The following is a 25,437-nucleotide window of genomic DNA, read 5'->3' as shown; positions in this document are numbered from 1 at the left end:
GACAAGAAGAACACGATAGAGCTGCCTGGCCATTAACGAACACAGGAGGCACACACTTCATGGGTTGGGCTCACTTTGTTTCAGCAGCTCCACTGAGCCTGTGTGGGCTGGAGGGGCTGGCAGAGAAGTGCCTGGACCCAGCCTGCCCATCGTGTGTGCTTACACAACTCCTGATGTCGCGGAACATTCAGGTCCCTGCTTCGCCTCCCTGTTGCTTTCTTTTGGGTCTTTTTTATATCTTTCAGTTATATAATTTGATCAATAAATATATGAACAAATAAGGGTATTGAAATTGTTATCATTTTACTACTTCTTAACACAGAAAAGGAAATTTGGTGTCTGAGAAGGATAAAATTCTTGGCTCTAATTCATTTATTGGATTTAGCTTTAGATTTAATTTACTCATTAATAGATCATGGAAACTCAACTGATATTTAGAAGGGTAGAAAAATTATATGTGATATTTGTGATGGGAAATATGGATATATGTTTAAAGTAACTTGTATCCTAAATATATTACACATTCAAGGAATTTATTTTATGGAGATTATATACATATCACTTTCATATATATGTGCAATATATGTTAGAGTGAAGACAGGTCATTATTTGTTAGCACAAATGAAATACGAATATCATATACATGAATGGTAGATTTTACACATTTTTTATAATTGTGAAAAAAATAAGACTAGCAATAAAGACAGTTTGAGGAGCAAAACTCTTCCTACTAGATTTATTTTAGGAAACTTTGAAAGCCTATACTGATTTAAATGTATAGGTTTTTCAACAGCTTATACCAAAAAATTTTCCATTTATAATTAAATATCTGTCAATATACTGCACACATTTATGTGTTATCTCTAAACAGATTTCCTATTTATGTGATAATAATGCAAACCAGCCTTTAACCATCACTTGGAAATCAAGTGTAGGATCACTTTCCACTAGTAAATATTTCTTGACTTGGTAATTATACTGAGAATATATCAGGTGAATGATTTTTATTTCTGTAGTTTGTCTTTCTTGTACTCTTAGGTTGTATATTGCCTTATGTTACTATTATATGCTCTTGAGTGTTACTCATTTTGCCTTTAAACCGTATAAGAACATATTTCAACGGTTACTTGAACCTGTTTATCAACCTTACATGCCATTTTACTGTTCATTAGAATACTTAAGTTATAAAACTAAAAAAGACTTTTGGAAGGAGAGTGTCAAGAGGACTGGACAAGAAATCGGGAGCCTGGGCACTGTCTAGGCCCCTGGGTAACTCCTTTAGCGTCTTCTTTTTGCTCATTTGTAAAATTAAGTTGAACTTACTTGAGCTTTAAATATATCATGCCAAGAGGCAGGACAGTGGGTAGCAGGTGGAAGGAGAAAGGAACAGCTGTAAAGAAGTGCTACAAAAAGATTTAAAAAGAAAAAAGTAATAAAAACAAAGGAAGAGTAGAATAGAGGGAATCAATTACCAATTTTGTGAACACACAAGATCAGAAAGTGTTAAAAATCAGTTCAAGCTTTATTGTCCTGCCATTCAATAATGTCAACTTTTAATACTCACCAATTGTATACTAGGTACTAGGGATAGGTACGTAGAAATTTGCCTCTCTCTCTAGTCCAGCAGAAGAGTTCTTGCTTTTGTAGCCTAAAGGGAACAGGAGGTCTTAAACAAGCTGGCATTGTTGCACATAGATGCTGTAATGGAGGGTGATGCGCATGCCCGGTAGGTCTCTTCACAGACAAGCATGTCTCTAGACCAGCACTTCCAATAAACTTGCTGCCATGGTCGAAAGTTCTGTGTTGGTGATGTGCAGTGTGATGGCCAATGGCCATATGTGGCAGCCGAGCATTTGAAATGTGGCTACTGTGACCGAGGGACTAATTATGTTAGTTTATTTAATTTTAATTCAGCTTAATTCAAATAACCACATTTTACTAATGGCTACTATATTGAACAGCTCCATTCTAGACATGTTAAAAATAGCTATAAGCAATAAGTAGCACTTACAACAAGATAAAATAATACTATCATTTATGGAGTGACTACAATATATTAGTACTAATGCTGAATAGATATTGTCTCTGATCCTCACAATAAGAATAGGATAGCCTCATTTGACAAAGGAAACTTGAGGCTCTGAGAGATAAATTGCTTTGTTTTGTCCTCACAACTAATTGGGAGAGCTGGAATTTGAAAAGAGTTGATCTGGTTCCAGAGTTGGGTAATTTCTCTTAACCTGCCAAACCTGTTTCTGTATTACTGGGAGACTGTCTCTTTTAAGTACATCTTCCCCTCACTTTATGGATCAGCTAGCAATATACTAGTATCTTTAACTTGGTCTCATAGACCAATTACAGTGTCCATTTACATCTTCTACACGTGGAGGGATCACTGCCCCTGGGCCGTGCTTTTCTCTTATTGTGACCCACGTCCTTCAAACAATATTGTAAGAATTGAGGGTCCAATCCAGTTAGTTGCCTGAGTAGTGTGAGCTGATCATCTAAGAACTTTTCCCCATTAGATGCTAGGAAGCGTCAAAGCTTATGGCCTGGTCCGAAAACATCAGGCACACACTACAAACTCTTGACATTTGAGTGTTTAACTGCCACACTTCAGAATATTTGTGAAATCTCCCACGGTCTGAGCTGCTAAGCGAGCCTCACTGGCACTTGGGAATCTGAGGCATAATTCTGCTTTGCTCTTTTCTATTCACCGTGGAGCATATAGCCACTTTTTAAGGGTCTGAAAGTTTTGATCACACTGTCTTAGTTACTCTGAACTTTGGAAATTATATGTTCTCTTTGGAAATTATATGTTCAGATATGTGCAGAATCTCCAAGGGGTAGTAATGTTAAGGAATGTTAAAGGTGTACTGTGTAATTCACTGTCTATCACCCATTATACATGAGCTGTAGCCACTTTACTTGATCTCTTCAGATTAGCTTCCCATTTCAGGAGGCAAATACCATTAACATATTCTAGTTTCACTCTGAATATACCATATCATATCTTATTACCTTTAAACGTAATTATGAGACCCCACAAGAATATTTCTACAAACTATGGCCAAATAAGCCTTGTATTGATAATTATGAATTTCAATTTATAAAAAGTAGGAGCTGCTACTTCCTTTTTTTTTTTTTTTTTTGCTAGTTTTCTTCTTTTCTAATAGGCAGAGGTTCTAGTTTAAAAGCATGTGTCATATTGTTGTTTCTTTGATGGCTGCACAAAGGATAATCAGGACCATTGGATGGGACAGCTAGTGTACAATAGTAATACTGCTACGGGTGTAACAAAAAGTAAATATGAAAACATTCGTTGTTTTTATCAGTTTGGGGTTTAATCTTATCTAGAGAGCTTTGTTAAACTCAGGATTTTTATATTCATGGTTTTGATTTAAATTCAGGATTGTAAGGAAAAGATGTAGTGTTTACTTTGAATATTAACTATACTTTGCTATTAGTGTTCCATAAAGCTTTTATTCAACAAATTGTTCATTAAAAGGCTGTCACCTATAAGCAATGGCCAAGTCTCCCCATTCCCAATTTTGCAACAAAAATTTTTCACTTCTTTCAGTCACTCTTATAGGAGGAATCAGAATGCTAAAAGTCACCTTGATCAAAGCTACCGTATCAGCGAAAAACTAAATGTAGATTTTTGTTTCCCTTTAGACTTTCCTCATGTTTCACTGGTGGAGAGTCACTTCAGTACATTGAACTAGAGTTTGGGATTTTAATTCTATTTTTCATTGTACTGATTTTCTGGTGTTAGTCATTAAAAATGATTCCAACTATTTGATGTTTGTTATTGTTTTGTTAAGTAAAAAGTTATCTTATTTAACAAATGTCTACATCATTTTTCTATTTGCATAGAATAGTAATAATTAAAATTAAATGACGTGAGTTTTTCTTATTGAATTTAGTATCTCTATTGAACACCTGTCCTCTGAAGCCTTTTGGTTGAGAAATTGGCAAAATAGTTGACTAAACTAAAAATATTGAAGCACCTCACTGATCATCTAGGTTGTTAAAGATGCAAACATGAAGGATAACTGAAGTATGCACATTATGATCACTCTGTTTTCACCAATATTATCTGATACCTCCGTCTCTATTTTTAAAGAAAGTAACCTTTAAAAAGTGGAAAATAAAGAGCAGTTGATAGCGGTGCAGTTTGATCAAGTCACATATTGTTAGCAGCTGCTTTGATCATTTCTTTATTGAATTTTCTTATAGTTAAAATAAATAATTTTTATTTCTTCTTCTTTTAAAAGTATAAGTTCTGTGTGATATTTATTTGTATAAACAAATAGATAGAGCACTTATAACTTTTGCAGTGACAAAGATGAAGTTTGTAGATGACATTATACCTGATCTTTACATTATGATGTAAAGAAAATTTATAAAATATGCAGAAATTTCCTTTTTTTTAAAGCCATTAAACAATGGTCCATTTCTTGTTAACAAAGATTTCTGTCTTGTCTAAAGAGTCATCATTTGGCTACAACACCAGAAAAACAAATCGGATGGTATAAGATGCCCTAAGAACTTTTTAAATCACATCAATATTCTTTTTCATGCAGGTAGCATTTATTAATTTGGAGTAAATGATCTTAACCCACAGATCTTTAAGCTTGATCATAATTGGTAATCAACGTAACTTCCTTATACATGAACAAAATTACCGAAGTTTTGTCCTTATTTCACAAAAGAATTAACAAATAATTCCATCCAAATTAGGAGGGAAAAATTAACCTTAGGAGCAATCAAATGATGTTGATATAATAATATACTAGTACATGTTTAAGGATAATGTAGTGAAATATATAATTAAAACTAAACTATTATCTTAAAGTGAGTTATTTCCATTATTTTAAAATATGGTTTAATAATGAGTTAGAGTTTGTTTTCAGTTTTATAGTAAATATATTAATTTCTGAAATTTGGCGATAACACGTAGTACTATATATTAACCCTGGCTGGCCAAATAGCTGTCAGGCTAATGGCCTGTAGATAGATATATTATAGTCATATTATGCTCATACTCTTCTTGGAATGAGATGATCTAATTTCCAATTTCCCCCTTTTCTAGAAGGTAATGTTTTCTTTTATCTTTTTACCCTACATTTAAGACCTTCTCCCAATACATTTAGGAGCATTTTGAAACTGTTAATTGTATAGTTCTCAAGAAAATACTGGGTTTTGGTTTGCAGAACTGAGAGTATTAATTTGTTTGGGGATTCCTGGCTTAAGTTTTATTTTTTGTCCCTTTAATATATTTTTAAAAATTCCCCCCTTATTGTAAGGCCTTTGAAAATAGAAGCCAATAGCTATTTATACATTTAAAATATGAAGAACATTTAAAAAGGAAATGAAATATAGCCTGTGAAATATAGGACTTCTCTCCCACCATGACGCAGGAAAAATCCTTGTTTTCTAAATTGCACATGGGTTTTTCTGGTTTGTTTTTGTTTTGTTCAATCTCCAGGACCTCCCAATTTTCAAGGGCACTGTGGGGCATATGTAGCATTTATTTGATGTGTGTATGTGTATGCATATTTTTCCACATCTGTCTCTGTGGACCTATCCTTTGTGAAATTCTAAACCTTATAGTAATACTTAGTTTGTGATTCATGGTGTTCTGAGAGCAATTATATAATTTATCGTGGGGTGTTTATTTGATGTGTGCTGTAAAAAAGGGGGGAGTTATTTTATTTTATTTTTTTGGTAACCCTGCCGTTGCCTTTTTATTGGTGAATTTCTCTTTCTTGTACTGTGACCTGTGAGTCTCAGTTGGGCTCACTGCCAATTCTGTGAGCGCTGCTGCTTCAAAATGGAGGAGGGAGGTATCCGTTTCCTCAGGAGGACGACAGTGCTCAGTCCCCCACCATCTGGAGAGAGGAACTTCTGGAGAAAACGAAAATGGGGATTTAAAAAATTATATTTAGCAAAAAAAGGCAAGGGGAAAATCAATTACAGTTAAACTGTACCTTATGAATTTATGCCTTTCCAGTATGCTGTCGTCTTTAAGGGAAATATAAAGAGAAAAATACACTGGTTATTTTTATAAAGACCCAGTTCCCCAGATCTCATGAGTATTAGTAAACAAATGTAAGCAAATTGGGATTTTGGCACACTTTTTGATTTAACTGCACACAGAAACATAAGAAGAACTATAAAGGAGGGCTACCCCCTTCTTTGCACACTGATTGTTGGTGGCTGTGTAGATCTGGCTCTTAGTGGCCTTGTTCGTGCATCTCTGCAAAAAGCTGGCACTATAGGAATAATATTCCAAGACGTATTTGTCACTTTCTTTGGTTTGAATAGTGTATGTGTTTTCTCCTTCTCTCTCTCAGAAGTGAAAATTTTAATTAAAAGGTAGAGTAAAAGGGGAGAAGCTTTGTAAGTTATATAAATGTCTAACCACTATGCTGTACACCTGAAACTAATAACATATTGAATGCCAACTGCAATTGAAAAGCTAACATTTTTTAAAATGGGAGAATCTTGGTGCATGTCTTTCTGTTTTTACCTTTCATGTGCTCTTGGGCCACCTATGCTTTTAAGAAGAAAGGATATTTAAACTCCCACGGTCACCGTATTGGTATTATATAACATATTTATAACTAGACATATTGTTGCCTGTGACTTGAAAATACCACATCCAGTCTCCCAGTCACACAAATGTACTGAGTATTTGAGGGCAAGGGGTTGTCTTCTGTTTTTCAGAAAGGAGCAGTGTTTCTAGGCTTTCATCGATTGAGAATGCACATGGTAGACATTTAGCACTGTGTGCCTGATTCTTATATTGTTGTGGATCTTGAACACTTTGGTCAATGCAGCCAGCCAAACTAAATCACCTCTCCTTCCTCAGGTTTATGCTCCATCAGCAAGCACTGCCGACTACAATAGGGACTCGCCAGGCTACCCTTCCTCGAAACCAGCAGCCAGCACTTTCCCTAGCTCCTTCTTCATGCAAGGTAAGCTGTCTCTTCCCCTAACCAGAAATCACTGCGAAGAGTCTTCCTGGGTCTTGTCATGCCATGTATGAGGCAAGTGACTGCTGAACTGATACCCAAGAAGTGGAATAGTAGACAAGTATAGAATACTGACAGTCATGCATTCATTACAAATAAATAAACGACTTAAAACTTACTAACACCTGTTTTTTAAATGAAAACCCCTGAAGCAACGATGAGTTAAGCTTAGACTGGTTTGCTTTACTAAGAACCGATGTCTTGGAGGATGGTCTTCCATGACTAATCATTTCAGCATCTTCACCCTCAAGAAGAGTGTGTGTATATGTTCTGAAGTGTTTGGACTCAGTGTATATTTTGAGCATCCTGGATTTAACATACCAGGGGACAACTTGTTATTATAAATAACTTTATATTAAAATTTTAGCCACGTATTGTTTCATAGGTAAGAACAAGCATCTCATTTGGATCAGTGAAGTGACCTATCTGAAAACTGGAATATTATTTCATCACAACCAAAGCTTTGTTCAGCTTGCTAATTGATGTAGGGCAAAACACCCAGTTTTCTTCCCCGACAAATGCAGAATATTATAGCTTTGTGGTTGAAAAAACATATTTATTTTTCTAACTGGCCATTGTCTTTGACTAAATTACCGTGGATGTGTGGTCCCTGAGTTTGTAGTCTTGCCATTGATAGCACAGCCCCTGTCTACTGCTTGAAAAAAGACCAAGATGGTTGAAATGACAGCAGCTGCTGTAAGAATAGAGTTTGGAGGATGCAGCTAAGCTCCATTCCTGATGTGTCTGTGACACTTACTGTCAGAACGCAATGATCATAGTACCAAGTTAATACTCTGAAATTCAGGTATGGAATTGACCGAGATCCCCTGTACGCAGAACTTTAACTCTTTCTGCCAGGCTGTGGAAGCCTTGTTTGAGTGTGTCTTTGGCAAGTGCCATGAGATTTCCTTTCTTGCGCTACTCTAGGAAGGGCCATGTCACAGCAAGGGGAGCCTACTTAGGGCTGCAGGTGCCAGGGGAGCAGCCTGGTGTCTCGCTTAGATTACAGTGGACACACTCAAAATCATTCTGATTAAAATGGATTTATTTTCTTCCCCTTCAGAGTGTTAGCTCTTTTAGGTTATTAGCTCACTTGTAAAATTCCATGGAAAATCTATAAAATTGAATTGAATGGGTCCCTCAGGAACAGAGAGAATTTGTTCCATGCATAATGGAGCTCATGTTCACAGGGACCCTTTATCTTTGTGACCTGTCCTAGGTGTAACTCCCATAGGAATACCCCAGGGCATGTCACTTGGGTGTGTTCTGTGCCATTACAAAAGGCTCCTCCCCTTCAGCTATAAAAAGCAGCCATATCCACATGGGCATCAGTACCTTCTTTTGTGGCTAGTTGTGCTTACAAAGATTATCAACTCAAGGATTCGTCACTAAAAGCAGATTTTCATGGAGAAAATTGCCAGAAGGATAGATTTCTTCTGCCTGCCTTCACAGAGGTGGCTTGCTTAAACTGCACACTGCAAAGGAGCTGGGGTAGTTTAAAACAATAGGTTCTTCTCCCTGCAGACCATGCAGGGATGGGAAACAAATTTTCTTTTCTGCATATGAATACTCAACACGCCAAAACATTTTTTTTGAGTTGACATTTATGATGAGCACAATTAATTTGCACATGTCTAATTCTATTCTTTCAAAACAACATTATGCCAAGATCATGGGATGTGATAAATATTAATTTACTGTGAAAAGCATAATTTATGTAAAATACATATTTTTATGAGTCTACATTGGGTTCAGTGTTCTGTGTTAACAAATCCAAAATGTATTTCCATATAGTGCCTCATGTTGTCAAAATGTTTCAAAAGCGTCCTTTTTAATGATATATATTTTCAATTTATTCGTCATATATTCCATCTATTTGAAAAGTTAGTGGTCCTGAACTTCATGTGTGACATCTAAACTTCCTCAATCTCAGGGCTAAATCTAAAGTAGATGAGTGATAACTTTTTGAAAGTCTGATTTTTTTCACATTACCATCCCAGGAACAGTGCATTGTGGCCCCATTACACATTGGCTTCCTTCAGTGAGGGGTGCATGGTGCCCCGGAAATTCAGGCCTTGGAGAAACATGCTGTTTAGGGGAAAGATATTCAGAGACTGTCAGGGGTATATTTTAAACCTACTACTGTGCAGCCTCTTATTTTTAACTTTAATTTCCATCTTCTAGTTACAATTCCTAAATTATCAAGATCACAGACTTGATTTTGCTTGCATAGTTCTTAAGAAATCTATAGATTATTCCTTTCTGTCCTGAAACTATTCCAGTTTTCTGAATTGTAACTTCTAAGTTTAAAATCTCAGAAAAAAAGAAGGCTCATGAGATAGTGTTAGATTTAACTTGCCTATTGCCTACATTTTCAAAAGACCTTTATTAAATAAAAGGCTGGTGAAAATAACCTTATTTTCACAAAGTAATGCCTGCCATATAGTTAACACCTACCTGGTGGCATGGTATATATCTGGCACTCAGTGATATTTGTCAAACGTGACAGAAGGAAAACTTGAAAGAACCAGCAGTAACATGGGTTCTTCCCCCCTAATTTGAGAAACCTAAAGCAAAAAAAAAACCCATCTCCCATAGTAACTTCTAGGCCAATAGACCCAGAGAATCTATAGGAATGTTTTTAATATGGTATTCCAAAAAGATTAACTTGATATAAAAAGATAATTTAAACCTCTTTTAAACTCATAGTTGTATAAAATCCAGACTCCCAAAATTGACTGTAGACATTATCCACTTTATGATGTGTACTCTTTGAATTGCTACTGAAGGCCTAAGATAGCCATATATCTATATACCAAAAAATGTTTTTAAGGGGAACAAAAACTCAGAATGATATATTAAAGATTTCTCTTTCCTATATGTCATAATGCAATTGCAACTTTAATTCTATCTACTGTATATATTACAAAAATGAAATTCAGTCTTAAATATGAGATGTTCTTTTTCATTATTACTTATTTCTTTATATACTTTTTAAACTTGTAGACATGCCAACTGTGTAATGTCTCAAGTATTTTTTTACCCCAAAATTTAGGAACAGTTTAACTTTTTGGTTAGTTTTCATAGAAAGTAGCATCAGAATAGTTCTAAGAAATGTTTCCTTTAGCATTAGGTGCCCTGCTGTCTGAACATAATTCCATGTAGAAATGTTTTTCTTTTACAGTTGGCTTTTTACTAAGAACACTTTACTATGTTAAATATTTATGTTTGTTTAGCAATATAGAGTCAGTCATTTGGGGAAAAATAATGATGACTTTTTTTCTGATGTAACCAGCTAACTGACACAAAGATGAATGCACAAGAGACAGCCATTTTCAAGTATATGAAAAACCTCTATTCTGTTAAGCAAGGCTGAATGCCTCAGAAGAGTCACGGTTTTTTTTGTCCTTTACAGATGGCCATCACAGCAGTGACCCTTGGAGCTCCTCCAGTGGGATGAATCAGCCTGGCTACGGAGGGATGCTGGGCAATTCTTCTCATATTCCACAGTCTAGCAGCTACTGTAGCCTGCATCCACACGAACGTTTGGTAAGGCAGATTCACATGGCAATGGGGATCAGACAGCTGGTTTATTAAATCCAATCCTTGCCTTTCCATGCGTGTACACAAGGACTCTGCAAATGCATGCAACACTGTACACACCCATTATGCTCACAGTTGTATTGTTCCTATAATCAAAGATGGGACTGAATCAGATCACCTTTGTAAGTGCTTTTGGATTCCTTGTCATTGTTCTTGTTTATTGTGTTTTGTTCTGTGTTTTCTTTATCACACTGTCAACTTCCTTTGTTACATAAGTACACACTGTATTTCATTTGCAGAATTCAGCTATGGCTGTTTCTTTTCTTTTTCTTTTTTTTTTTTCTTTGCTGTTTGTAGTTTTGAAGGATATACTGCAGGGGGCAGAGTGACAGTCAGTAGACTTCGGTAGTGATATGCATGGGCATTTCCACTTCCCCTTGACCGGCTTCTCTCACACTGGGAGAAAGAGTTCATTTTTCTTTACCCTCCTATCAGTAACAGCAACCATGGGGTTTCTATATAGAGCAGATTCCAAATTTTCTATATTTAGTTTTAATTCCGCAACCCCAATCTTCTACTGATACTCTGTTTTGCCTCATTCCAGTTGAAAACTGCTGTAGAATGTTACTCTTTTTTTCTTCTATTACTAAAGTTTCCACTCTGCCCATCACCTACACTCATCCTTCCTAATATTAATTACTTTTTATCCTGGAGGAAGCAACTCAACCTGTTGTTTTTTCTAGCCTCAAAACAACCACAGCCAAGAATCTGCTTGTGAATGTAAGTCTATCATTAAATGGAGGAAAGAGTACTTCTAGATCACGAGTTAGGTTTGCGATGCAGATAAGATAAAACTGAGTCCCTTGTGCAATAACCTAGCTTTGGAAATGTATGGACGTCCATTCCTACAAGGTTATTACCAGTCCACTAGCATTGGTAGTCTTTATATCATTTCTCTTCATCTTGGAGTCTCCCCTTTTTTCTAGTACCCAGAGTTATGTTTCTTTCTCTGTCCTGATATAGGATATAGTGCTTTCTAGATTTCTGTGATCTTTCTTTTGCTCAACCACTAGAGGTATGGAGAAAGCGACTTATATCCTACTCTAACAACCTAAAATATCCCAGGAGTTAGGATTTCTGAAATACTTGAATATGCCTACTTATTTAGTCCTAGTGACAGAGATACTATGTAGTCAATTAACCTATCCATTAATGAGAGACAAATGAAGGTAGCATTGGCCTTTTATATTATCTCCTAAGTTTGAATGTGTAAATCACAAACTGTCTCAAACTTCAGCACATTTTTACTCGATAGCAGATGATTTGCTTTCAGATTTTCTCTTCTCCTGCCTCCTACTTGGAGGTATTAGATTGAAAGCTTAGAGAAATATCAACTATTATTATACTAGAATTTCTTCTTGGCTAACATTTTTCTTTATCCATCATCATTTGCCACTTCTCTAAGGAACTCATGATCAAATCTACATGTGTCCTATGAGCAAGGAAAGTTTTGATTACACGTAAAAGATTTTGGCAGTATTCTAATATGTTGGAATTTCAGTCCTTTTAAGAGCTGTCCCCCTGACATTTTTCTTCCCTTCTATATTTCTTTTTTCTTTCCCTGTCATGGTCTAGAATTTTTATTTAGGTGGTTTCATTTTATCCCAAATTCACTGCATGGGGGAGGTATCTTTAAAATATGCTCAAATGCACACAAAAATATAGCTTTGTAAAGGAAACCAACTACACTTTGAAAAAGTTTTGCTTAATGAAAACACTGTTGTCGACCAGGAAGAAAGATCATTTGGAGGGAGTAACCCAGTAAACTGCATCAGATGCTGTATTTGTGATGTCACTTATCCATCACAAACCACAGGGTTTTTATTCTTAACATGATCATGTAGCAGATCTTAGAGATTAGGGGTTTTGTTTTTTAAAATGCTGAATGAATTATGTCTCTGGCAGTGTACCCTAAATGAATTTTCTCACTGATGGTTTCTCACTGGAAACTGTTGAATTGTTATATCGAGTGGTCATTGTCATCTCAGTAACCCTTCGGAAATATTTTGAAGTGACATTAAAAAATCTGACCCTGACTGAGAATAATTGGAGTATATAGTAGGCAGTTGGTGTTTTTTCACTTGAAAATAATGCCAGTTCTTCACCTGTAGCTTTGGGCCAGTGCCATGCTATGTCCTAAGTGTACGTACAAAGTCACTCAAAAGAATGGAGTTTGTGGTTGAGCTTTGGAATGGTTCTTGTAGAAGGTTTACGTTTGGAATGACTGACAGAGTTCATTCTAAAAATAGGATGAAGTCCTTGCTGTCTGGCATGGTTGAGGCCTGATCTTTGCACTACAGAGTAACACAGTCCTTGGAGTCAGGAATTTTAATATAAAGGAAGTTCTGTTGTCTTTATTTTTTGTAACATAAACGCTTCCCCTAGTGATTCTCAATCATATGATTTTTGCCCCTCAGGAAACATTTGGAAATGTGTGTGTGTGTGTGTGTGTGTGTGTGTGTGTGTGTGTGTTAGGGTGGGAGTGGGGGTGTAGTTGCAACTGGAATCTAGTGTATAGAGACCAAGGACACTGGTAAAAATGCTACAATGCACAGGGGAGCCTCCCACAGTAAAGAATTACCTGGTACAATCCGTAGTGCCAAGTTTGTGAAACCCTGCCTTACCCTAAAGCCCAATTGTCTTCTTGGTATGTGCTACCAATTATTATAGTTCCTTAACTTTTTTATTGTTTTCACTATTACAGATGTCCCCCACAACTCACCCTGCTTTTACTCACCTTCACCCAGTCTCCTTACCCCTTCCTCTGACCATCACCACACTGTTGTCTGTGTCCTTGGGCTATGCATATATGTTCTTCCACTAATCTCTTCATATGTGTTCTTTGGCTAACCTCTGTCAGTCTGTTCCATGTGCCTCTGGTTCTGTTTTGTCCATCATACAGATTCTACATATAAGTGAGATCAATCTTTGAATTATCAACCCATAAAAACATCACTAATGGAAACATTATCACCATTTACTCTATCAATAGATTCTAAATACACTCTCTTATGCCATTAAAGGTAAAAATAAATAGTGGGCATGTAAGGCCATAGCACTTTATCATACTTCCCCTTTTACTTTGTAGTAAGCAGGGCAGACAGTATTAATAGCTGGACTAAAAGAGACTCAGGCAGTGGTTCTCAACCTGTGGGTCACAAACAATGAAATACATCCTGCATATCAGATATTTACATTACGATTCATAACAGTAGCAAAATTACAGTTATGAAGTAGCAACAAAAATAATTTTATGGTTGGGGGTCACCACAACATGAGGAACTGTATTAAGGGGTCGCGGCATTAGGAAGGTTGAGGAACCACTGGAAGGGGACCTCTTGTAGTTGATCCCTGACTACTCTACAAGAGACGTGATTAACATATCACTTATATTCTCTGGTGTATTTATTACGACTTTGAGTAACAGTAGTTTTCATGATACTTTTTCTTGAAAAATAATCGAGTTATAAATATCATTAATTGCATTCAGCATCTCATATTCTATGAGTCTCTAAAAATAACTGATTTGGGTGCATTATATGGGTTTCCCCATTAAAATCTGTGGGAAAGAACTTTTTTTTTAGTCTCAGAAGTCAATATGAACCCTTTGTCAAATCCTGAATTACCGCCCAGGTTTAAGGGGTGTAAAAATTCTCACCGATGCAATAATCTTTTTTCCTGTGTCATTCTATAATTATTAATAGTTATTTCAATAGTTTTTTTTATAATATTTGTCTCTGTTTTGATTTTTGCATAGTTGGGACTGATTTATAAAGTTTCTCTGTTCTTTAGAAACTCAACATGGAGCAGAACTGAAACCTTCTCTTTTTCTTTTCATTTTCTTTTTCCTCATTCTTTCTCTCTTTCTCCACTTTATGATAGTCTTTAGCTCCTCAGCAGAAATAGTTCTTCTAAGTTTGGTGTTTGTGGCTTATTCAGAGTTTCAGATTAGCTCTGCCATGGAATGGCCCCACTCTACTATTCTCTGGAAGAAATTTCAAGGGACCACTTGGGGTATTCTGTGAGTAGCAAGTAGAAATGAGTTTAACAGGTAGCATAAGGAATTTTTTAGTCATGCAAAGAGGTTCATAAAACGTAGAAGTTTGAAAGACATTCTTGGGAACTTGGAAAAGTTTAAGGGCAGTATGTCAACTTTTACACTGAAGTTGACCTTTCTTTGGACTCTTGGAGTGTGCAGAAGTAATATATCCAAAAGCATGGATGTGGCAGACTTGGCTCTGAAGCAGAGTTTCGTTTTTCAGACTTTTTAGTTACCTCTCAAATACTGGCATTTCAATCCACTATTTATTAAACACCAGGAGCCAGTTGTTCATTGCCTACATAGGATAATTATGTGTTCTGCACTCAGTAGCAAGTTGTGGGATGCAAAGCTATAAACTGTATTCTCTCCCTTTAAAGAGTTTACAGTACAGCATAGATGGAAATGCATGTGAGAGAGATCGCAATGAAAGGCAGCATATCATTATTAAATGGCCCAGTGAAGATGTTGTCAGTTCATTAGGGATTCCGAGAGGAGAAGTCTTGGAAGAGTGGGAAGCAGTGAGGAATCATCGAGGCGGAGGTAGAACCAAGATGGGCCTCTCAAAATAAAAGAAAATACCAAGACACCAGGGTTTCACTCCTTGTGAATTAATGGCCTGGTCTTGAAGCACCTCTGACTTTGAGCATCATCTCCAATCTCAGTTTTATATAGAACATTAACAGACTCTCCAATAATCACATAATAAAGATCCATAGCCCATCAATATATCACATATAAGGAAAAAAGTATATTTTAGCTTAAATGTTTTCCTTTACATGTTTACAACCCGTCAGATGCCTATGAGAACACCTTTTTTTAAGCTACTTATCATCTTGAGCAGGAACATAGCTTGATATTTTTCTGTAAATATTACTGTGACCCTCCTAATGACCTGCTCACTCCCAGGCAGATAGCTGGGTGGAACCTAATTTGCCAACCTTCCGGGTACTGTAACATGCCCCAAGAAAAGCAGCTGATTTGGACAACTGGTGCAATAATGTAACTCAAAGCCAAGCCTTAACCCAAATGATTCTGTAAAGGTGATCTTTCACAGTCAACAAGATGAAGATCACTAATGGAGAGGACATATGAAGTAAGAAGTCAAATAGTTATTCTCAGTTCACTTGTTCTCATTTAATTCAGTACAGTCATTGAGTTAAGGCTTTACATATTGATGCTTCAGAGAGATAGCTAAACATTAGCACTTTTTAATTTTTTATTTACCATTTGTTCTTGCTGGAGTTCAGAAAGGTGACCAAATTTGGCAGGAAAAGACCCGAGATGGGTTACTCTTTGCCATTTAGTGTTCAGAAGGTCAGGATGAAGTGCAATGCAAACCCTGTAGGTCACCATGTTGTTTTACTCAGTGTATCATAGAATCTTTCTTACCTGATCAATAGGCCGCACAAAGAAATAATAATAGCAGTGCTTTTTTATGCTGTTAAAGTCACAGAGCTGCTTTTTTAAAAAATGTTTTTATTGATTTCTGAGAGAGGGAAGGAGAGGGACAGAGAGCTAGAAACATCAATGATGAGAGAATCATCAATTGGCTGCCTCCTGCATGCCCCCTACTGGGGATTGAGCCCACAATCTAGGAATTGAACTCTGACCTCTTGGTTCATAGATCGAGGCTCAGTCATGAGCCACACCAGCCAGGCCAAGGCCACAGATATGCTTTTAAGCAGTAATTTTTAGATTTAGAGATTGTAATCATTTTTACTGTCCTACATTGCCATCATATTCCCCTAGATTTGATGCAAATCCAAACTATGTGTCTTTGTGTTTCAATATTTGAAAAATGAAAGTTGTCAGATCTAAGCAAGATGTATTCTTCAATATTTTGAAATTTTAAGGGCTTTCTCCATTGCAGAAGGAAGTATTATAAAACTAACCCATTAAATATTTTATGGTTGAAAATTGCCTCCTTTTTCTTCTTCTTGCTACAGAGCTACCCATCACACTCCTCAGCAGACATCAATTCCAGTCTTCCTCCAATGTCCACTTTCCACCGTAGTGGTACCAACCATTACAGCACCTCTTCCTGTACGCCTCCTGCCAACGGGACAGACAGTATAATGGGTGAGTTTTGGAAATGTCAGTTCTGGTACCAACATTCAATGTCAAGATTATAATGAAAGATCTCTACCTTTCCCCCTCCCCAACCCCCCATAATTGAACAGCAGTCAGGGGATGAGTGTTTATCACATAACCGAACAAACAAATGAACCAAACAGAAATAGTCATTGGCTTGACCATAATCACATTTTTTTCCACAAGAAACTGAAATTTGGCTACTTTGCCTATTGTAATTAGTTTGAACAGGATTTAAATATACCAAACCACCTTGCTTCTCATACTCCCAAACAGCAAGCAATGTGAACTTTTATAAGACAAACCATTGAAGACTAATGAGATAAAGACCATGATATCTCTTAATAGTAGTTATTGACCACTTCTCAGATTTAGTCACTGCGTTGTGCTCTTAGCCATGACACGCCACAGTCTTCTGCAGACGGGTTCATGTGAAACTGACAGGCAACTAGTAATAACTAGATGAGCTTCACCTTCAGAAGAATGCCCTATGGTGAAGTCCTTCAGAGGGAAGAAGTGTCACTCACTCACAGGAGAGGAGGCGGCTGGGCATCAGTGGGACAGAAGTTATCTGCTACTTTTTCTCAAGTTGAGAGAAAAATAAGTTAAGGCAGAAAGTTGCTGGCAGATTAACTGAGCCATCCTCTTCCTCTCATTTTCCATGCTGTCCACTGTGGTCTTCTCCCGAGGACAGATGGCTCCCCATCTCACTCTCACCTTGAGGGAGGGAAGAGCTGGCAGGATGTCTAGCTGCCCAGGGAAGAAAGAGTTCAGGTTGGGGAGGAGGCGAGCACCCCCTCTGAATTGGCCTTTGTCAACTGTCTTTGTCACCCAGCACTACAGTCTGATGCTCCAGGGTCCTCTCAGGCTTCACTGATTGCCACTGCGCTGGTTCTAGCTCACACCCATACCTTGCTGGGCCTTAGGGTTACTTCCAGGGGGTCACTGATGAGAACACTCACTGTGTGTTTTAGGGAGGAGAATGTGTGGCAATAATCCTGCTGCTAGTCCTCTTAGCTATTTGTAGTTTTTTCATTTTCCTTGGTTTGTAGAACTTTGGGAACTAGTATGAATCACTTATGTGGGAGTCTTTTATAAAAAAGAGATGTATTTTGAAGTGTTGCAAATATAATCCTGCCTAAATAATACACTCTCTGTTTATTCAATAATATATTTCACACTTGAGATGAGCCATCTAGCAGCCCTTCACTATCATGTCTCATTGAGAAGCAAATTTTGGAATTTCCATTTTTGTAACTTTTCATAACAAAGTTTCTACAAATGTGTTGCATGAGTTTGACCTTGGGGGGCTCTGGACTACGGTCATATGGGGACATTTTGTAGCTCTCAATGCAGTTTTGGCAGATTTGAAAAACAAGAAGAAAGAAGTGCAGAACTGAAAGAGTGAGAGAAGCATATTTCACTTCAGTGTGGTTTGGCACATGGAAAGCCCCTTTCTGCAGTCATGAGGTCTAGTTATAAAGCAGACTGACCGGTCATTCATCCTCTTACATGGCAGATTTCCTGTCTACTTGTGATTTGAGTAATTTTCTTTTTTTAGGAAGGTATAAAGGTGGAGCAAACGCTTGAGCTGAGGAGAACATACTTAGGCACTGTTTGAAAAAAAAAGTTATGTTTATTAATTTGCAAAACAGTCTTCCTGGGAGAGAGGCACTAGACTTGGGAAGGAAGATATTGCGAGAGCGTAATCTTCGTCCCTGGGCTGTGGTTAGCAAAGCCATGCATCTGGGTGGGAATGGGATTTGCTTTAGTTAAGCTGGTTGGCTCATCATTAGCTCATAGACGAATAGGAATGTCTCCTCTCCTTCATTTGGCCTGGGCAGGGTGGAGCTCTAGGTGAAAGATGGACTTAACTTGTTTAAGTGGAAGGAGGGTCTGGGTAATAATTAGGAAGCTATAATTTCAAAAAGGAAAAGTATGAGATTTTTGGAACTTGGAAAAGGAATTTTTTTAGGCAAAACATTATTACATAAATTATTCCATAACCATGGGTGTACTTGTCAAAATCTGCTAGTAGAATGTGAAAAAGCTTTATAATCTTTTCAGGAAATAAGTAGACATGGTAATTCAGCATTTTGGAAGAACTTGCATAAATTCAGTTATGAATTTAGGATTACTGTAAGAGAGAAGACTCATGTTCTCCCTTAAAACATGTCTTCCAATTCCTCCAGTTAAAATGCAGAGGAAAATTTGGGTATGATAATAGGCTTCATGGTTGCATAGTGTCTGCGTGACTCAAGTTTCTTCGCACTTTAATTCTCTTAGGTTTTGGCTTGATTTTCAGAGTGTGGTAGAAGTCAGGGACGGCAGCATGTCTGTATAACAAGAGAAGATTTCTCTTCAGTTACTAATGCTTCCCTAACAAACAGTATGGGTTAATAGGATACATCTGTAGACTTTTGAAAATACTTGGCATATACTCACTCATTCTGAAACGCAGGAAATAAAGAAATATTACATTGCCTATATCGCAAAGAACAAACAGAGCTAATTAAATAATTGGTAAATAGGGAACACATAGCTTGACACATGTTTAAGATTACACACATGATTCTGTAGAAAATGGCTGTAAGCAATACTAATGCCGTAAGAATGGGGTTCAAGCGCTAACACATGGACATCAGATTTTTCAAGTTTTCTTGGTGTAAAGTTACAAGGCAGTGCAATCTTTTAATAAACAACATTGATGTCTTAGGAAGCTGTTTTTTCCGTTCAAAGGATTATTGGCCCATTTCTCAGTTTCATGTTATAATGCATCTTCCTGGTGGTCAACAATTGTCCTGAACTGATCATAGGACAACAGAATGCATGCGGCGTGATATGAAAGCTCTAGAACTATTGGAAGGAATCCTCTCTGGAGCCAGGCTCCCTTGCCTCTAGTTCTGTTCTCTGCATTTCAGAGATGGAAGATGCTCACTGGGATCTCGGATGGCTTGTGTTTGGTTTGGAGGAATGACCATTGTTTCTTGGGATTTTTATTCGTTTTTCCCCCCTTTAATTCCCAGTATCATTTTTCTGAGAAACCCTTAGGAAGGATAAATCTTACTGAGATTATATTAATGGTGAAATTTTTTTTGACACATTCATCCATGGATTTTTGAAAGAATTCTAAAGTATTTCATTTGTTACACAGAATTCACATTTTCCTCTGAAGCTTTGCCAGCAAACTGGAGATTATACTGGACATTTCTGAGTTAGAGGGATCTAGAAGTGTATCGTATAATGCATGGGACACAGCATGGGTTCATAGAAGTTTAACTAATGGAGCACCCAGTTAAAGAGAGAAGCTAAGGCTGAGAGCTTCAGGAGTTACCAGTATCAAAGCCCTTCAAACTTTATTCCTAAACCCTCTCAATATTATCCTGCTGGGTGTATCTCAGAGAAGGAAGTGTAGTAAGTTACTAGATACCAACTGTAGAGGATAGAAATGTGTAGAGACTAGTAGCCGTATACATTTTGTTATATACATATTTCCTTCCTACCTGCAGTATCCAATAGACCTTCCTGGTCAAAAGCATTGAGGTGACTATACCACACACACTTCTGACACTTTCAGGAAGGAGAGAGCTGAGCTGCAGTTCCCCCCGGGAGGTACCATTGGTATCCACTCCCAGGGTGTGACTTCTTGTTGTTTGGGCTATACACCCTCCCTTTCCCTCAGAGGGAATTGGACATACAACCAGGATAATGCTTATAATAACTATTATTGTTTTATTGGTCTTTAACTGGCCTGCTTTCTCATACAAGGCATTTCCCATGTTTTTAACCTCAAACCAAACAGTGTGAAGGAACAGACTACCAAGATGGATTTAATACAACATATGCTAAAGATCACCCTGGAATATCTATCTGGTTCATGAATTAATCTGGCTTACCACTTTCACTTCTAATGACATGTTTGTATGACATGAAGCACTTGAGTATGTGGCTTTTCTAGCAGAAACATGTCAATTTCCCCTTGGGGACTTGGTTTCACAGTTATTTTATATTAGAGTAGTCACATAGATTCACTTTGTCTTTTACAAGAATCTTGAGCCTTCAGATAGAGTTGGGTGATAGACAGGCATAAGGGTTTATGAATTTCACCCAGCAATGTCATGGCACCATAGTTACAAAGACCACTAATGGAAAACAGTAAACTAGTTTGATTTAAGTCTTGTCCATTTCCTGCACATGGTCCTGGGGCCTAACTTTCCCCCTGAATTTCTAGAGATCCCTCGTGCTAAAAATGAGTGCATTCTAGCCCTAATTTGAGGTTTAATTATAAAATTAGATTCTGTAGGAGCGCTGGAGATGCTCCTTCTTGTGTCATCTTTATAGTCAAGTCCATGACATTGTTAGGATGCTTTCAATAGTTTAATTATACGAGGCTCACTTGCACATAGTTCAGAAATAACTAAATTTCAAAGCAGTCGTCTTCTTTCAGGCAAATACACTATAAATTACACTTATCATTCCTTTTATATCTTTGTGATGTTCCCAGCCTGAGGTTATGGGTGTGTATTAAAGGGGTAACATATTTTCACAATTCTAATTTTCAGTAGTTGATCCCCAGGCACCACTCCTCCTGGTGTTTTGATGAGGGTGTGTTCTAATGGGAAGTGCCATTTCCCCAAAGCTGAGAGTGAGTCCCAGGGTGGTCCCACATGTAGCAGAACCCTCTCTCTGCTCCATATCCAGCCGGCAACAAGCACCTGTGCACACGCCCCCTGAACAGTGCTCGGGTGGCTGGCAGTGCCGAATCCTCCTACAGAATTACAGTTCCTCTTAATCACTGCTCATCTTCCACTCATATCTACTTTGCAACCCTGCTTAAAGACAGATTCTTTTTTCTCTGGAGCAAGAAAAATTGATTAGAGCTAAAATATCTTAAGAAACCAACCCAGTCTTTACCAAATAGGGGCAGTAGTTTTCATCTTTATTTGTTATATGGGCACTTGGGTAATTGCTCATAATACGAGTTGACAAAAACTTGGGCCTAGAATAGTAATCAAGTCCTGTTACATTAAAGCCAAAAAATGGATTTGATAAGCACCAAGTTAATTAGAAGCGCGTTTGGCTAAACATGACCCATTACTTAATATAAAAGAAATTATAACTTTGAGAGTTAATAATATATTCACTGTCTGCTTATTTGTGCCCTTTGACATATCAGTCACACAAATAAAAAGAGAACTCTAGCAGAAGGCCCCATGTCACCTAACATGCTCAGGGACTCTTGAAAATGTGTCTTCTCCAATGTTTCCTGGAACAGAACAAAAGGCATTCCAAGCGAAGGGGCAAACTGGCCCAGTAAACTGCTTTGAAATTTAAGCCCTGGATTCCTCACTCCAGCTGCCGCTGCAAGGTGGAATGGCTGCATATTAAAAATAGTCTATTCTTATCAGTGGCCTCCATGAGTAGCCTGTTAGTTTTCGGAATCATTTTTATGACAACCTGAGGTAAGGAGTTGATTCTATTTTTTAATCTACCTCCTAGGTCCTCACATCTCCCTCTGTATAACAGGCACTTAATACAAAGTTTAGTATGAACGTGATCATAATAATTATTTTTTTAAAAATATATTTTATTGATTTTTTACAGAGAGGAAGGGAGAGGGATAGAGAGTCAGAAACATCGATGAGAGAGAAACATCGATCGGCTGCCTCCTGCACACCTCCCACTGGGGATGTGCCCGCAACCAAGGCACATGCCCTTGACCGGAATCGAACCTGGGACCCCTTAGTCCGCAGGCCGACGCTCTATCCACTGAGCCAAACCAGTTAGGGCTAATAATTATATCTTGTTTCTTGTAAAGTGTGATTTTTGTGTGTGTTACATATAATTAGCTTTTTTAATGTTCCTAAAATATTTCTGTTGATTTTCAATTCTGTTTGGTTTCATGAAAAAGTATTTTTAAACACTTATTATCTTAATTTTAAAGTTGTTCAAAGGAAGAATTAAGCTTTTGAAAGCCACAATGGTAGCAAATGTTATCTGTAATTGAAACAATATCTTGTACTACTTGGGTTTCAGTTCTTTTTTAGATAATGTAATCTTTCCATTGTGGCTTTGCACTTACATATCATGGAGATTTGTTTTGTAATTAAGCAGACATCACAAATTATTTTGACTGCTAAATCTAATTTTAGGTATACTAGTATATGATAATGTTACTTCTACGAAAATTATATATATATGAATTTCTAGAAATATATATATATATATGATATGATTTATACACACACACACACACACAAATACTACGGTAATACCAGCTGGAAAATATTAGTTCTCTCTGTTTTCAAAATATTTATTATTTTCTATTTAGAATTGTTTTTATTTAAAAAAAAAAAAACTCCTTCATACAACAATTTTAATTTTCATGCCAGATAAAATTTTATTTATCTCTTATGCTAAGTATTTTTAATATTCTTGATATCTATGAGTTCCTTCCACTAGCTCAGCATGATGTCAGACCCCCATTTCAAAGTTGCTTCCACTTAAAATCCTTAGTACTAATAGCCGATACCGAGACGAGCCTTTTAATTACATTTGGAAGTTACAGATTACAGCCTTACTTCTTCTAGGACAATGTCAGCTGCTTTTTAATGATTCAGTTTTCATATGAGTCTGTGGAATGAAAACGAATGTCTTGTCCAAAGGTGACTGTGCTCGTTTTACCGTCTGTCAGTGTTCTTTCGGGTTTAGTAATAACACATGAATATGGGGGTGGGTTTTGTTAATCAAATAAAACACACATCAAAAGACCACTAACTGGCATACCCAACATGTGAATATGTGAAAATAGCCAGCACAATTCAGCTGTGCTAAGCAGAGGCCAAGAGAGTGAAATTGTAACCTGGAGAGTGGGGAGAAGCTGACCCCTGGGGTCTGAGCTCTACTCCACTTCACAGACTGGACGTGGAGACACATTGCCAGAAAGCTGCTTTCTTGGGTCAAGGATAGGGCTGTGAATTTTTAAAAAAGTATTTGTGTAATAAAGTTTTGCTTGGATTAATCAGTTTTCTTATTTCACCAAGTATTGAAAAATACCTTCCGCTGGAGTTTAATAGGTTTTATTTAAATACTACATCAATTTGCTAATGTTGAGGCCCTGATGACTGCAGCACAGCACACGTAGGCGTTGTGCTGAGGCTGAAGACCTCCGAGGAACACTGGCTGTCCCATTGTGTAAAGGCAAATTACCTTCAAAGACACTTGCTGAATAGAGCTGGCTTTGGATTATACACTAGCACCTCTGTCTTTTTATTAATAGTACTCTTTGTTCATCTATTTTATAGATAAAAATACCAGTGTTTAAGATGGAGCGATAGCTTCATGATTATGTAGACTGATTTTATCTCCAGAATCTGAGACCATGCTGACTTTTAGTAGCACAGCAGTTCAGTTTTTTTTTAAATTTCACTTAAATGTGTGGAGAATACATGTTATTTCAAATATTAAAAATATTTTCTCTCCGAGGCCTGTTACAGATTTTTTTGTTTGATTTTGTTTACTGTGGAACTCTGAGAGGAGTACCTCTTTTTATTTCAAAGGAGGTGTAAATTATGCATGAGGAGAATTCAGTTGACTATCTAAAATGTAAAGAAAAGCCAAACTTTGAGGACTTCAGACACCTGAAAGCACTGTCAATTTCTTAGCAATGAACTAGCATTCACCACTACACACTCCTAGGTAACAAGCCTGAAGGTAATAGCAACTAAAAGACTATATCTTTAAACCAAGGTGTCAGGTTTATATTTTATCTGTAGAAAATGTAACATGAATATATTTGACATCTACCTCAGCAAACAAATTAATGCTAATTAAAAATTAATGTGTCATAATTAGCATTAAAAATGCAATTAAATTGTAAGTAAATGGACCAGGAATAGAAAATTGTTAGACATCTCACTGCCTGGTTTTTCATATTCTGCCTTTTGTTTTTGCAGCAAATAGAGGAAGCGGAGCAGCAGGCAGCTCCCAGACTGGAGATGCTCTGGGGAAAGCACTTGCTTCGGTGAGGCAATATTGACTTTGGCCTTCATACGTAGCATTGTGGAGGCCTGAACTTTAATCAGACGTGGACATGTGGAATTGTATACAATGAATGGCAAAGAGCTTTGATTTTGGAAATGCTCGCTTTTTTTTTCTTGCATAATGATCGCTGGAAAATCTGAAGAGAGAGCTCTGAAGCTTCCTGACTGGTCTCTTCCATCTTGTCTCCTCAGGGCTGCTAAGTAGTACTCAGTTACAGGTTCTCGGATATTCTTGGAGCCCTTAGGTGTATAGATTTTCTATCTGGATTTCTTATTTTTCTCTAAAGTTATATGGCCCCTCATTGACCATCTAAGACTGACTTTGTGAGGGGCAATTCTAAAATACTTTAGAAAAGGCATTTAAAAAGACCATCAGTGAGGTCTAGGGGGAACTGTCACACATTTGGCACCTGGGGACTCCGCTTCTCTGCCTTACCTGCCCACGGCCAAGAGGCTGCACTGGGAGGGGTCCTGCACATTCGCCAGGGACAATGGCACAGCTTATTTGTGTGAGGGAGGGTGCCTGGTGTGTCCTCAAAAGCTAAGCATGGGCATTTGCAAATGTAAGTGGAGATTTGTCGCTTTAACATTTAATCTCTTCAGTTGGTTTTTCCGTACC

General features: G+C 37.3%; 1 protein-coding gene across 24 annotated transcripts in view; it reads left to right on the top strand.

Annotated features, from left to right (window-relative positions):
• The window catches only part of TCF4 (transcription factor 4), a 339,169-nt gene that overhangs the window by 275,853 nt on the left and 37,879 nt on the right, over nt 1-25,437 (top strand). For all 24 annotated transcript variants that reach the window (XM_070420331.1, XM_070420346.1, XM_070420323.1 and 21 more), the window contains 4 exons: nt 6,878-6,983; nt 10,456-10,589; nt 16,632-16,764; nt 24,732-24,799. In XM_070420331.1, the coding sequence (XP_070276432.1) occupies nt 6,878-6,983; nt 10,456-10,589; nt 16,632-16,764; nt 24,732-24,799 (441 nt within the window). The remainder of the gene's footprint in view (nt 1-6,877; nt 6,984-10,455; nt 10,590-16,631; nt 16,765-24,731; nt 24,800-25,437) is intronic.

Source organism: Myotis yumanensis, unplaced genomic scaffold (assembly GCF_028538775.1).
Source record: "Myotis yumanensis isolate MYYU_CA2020_CCGP unplaced genomic scaffold, mMyoYum1.0.hap1 SCAF_7, whole genome shotgun sequence".
NCBI lineage: Eukaryota > Metazoa > Chordata > Mammalia > Chiroptera > Vespertilionidae > Myotis > Myotis yumanensis.
The sequence above is the reverse complement of the archived record's forward strand: the minus strand, read 5'-3'. Positions and strand labels throughout refer to the sequence as shown.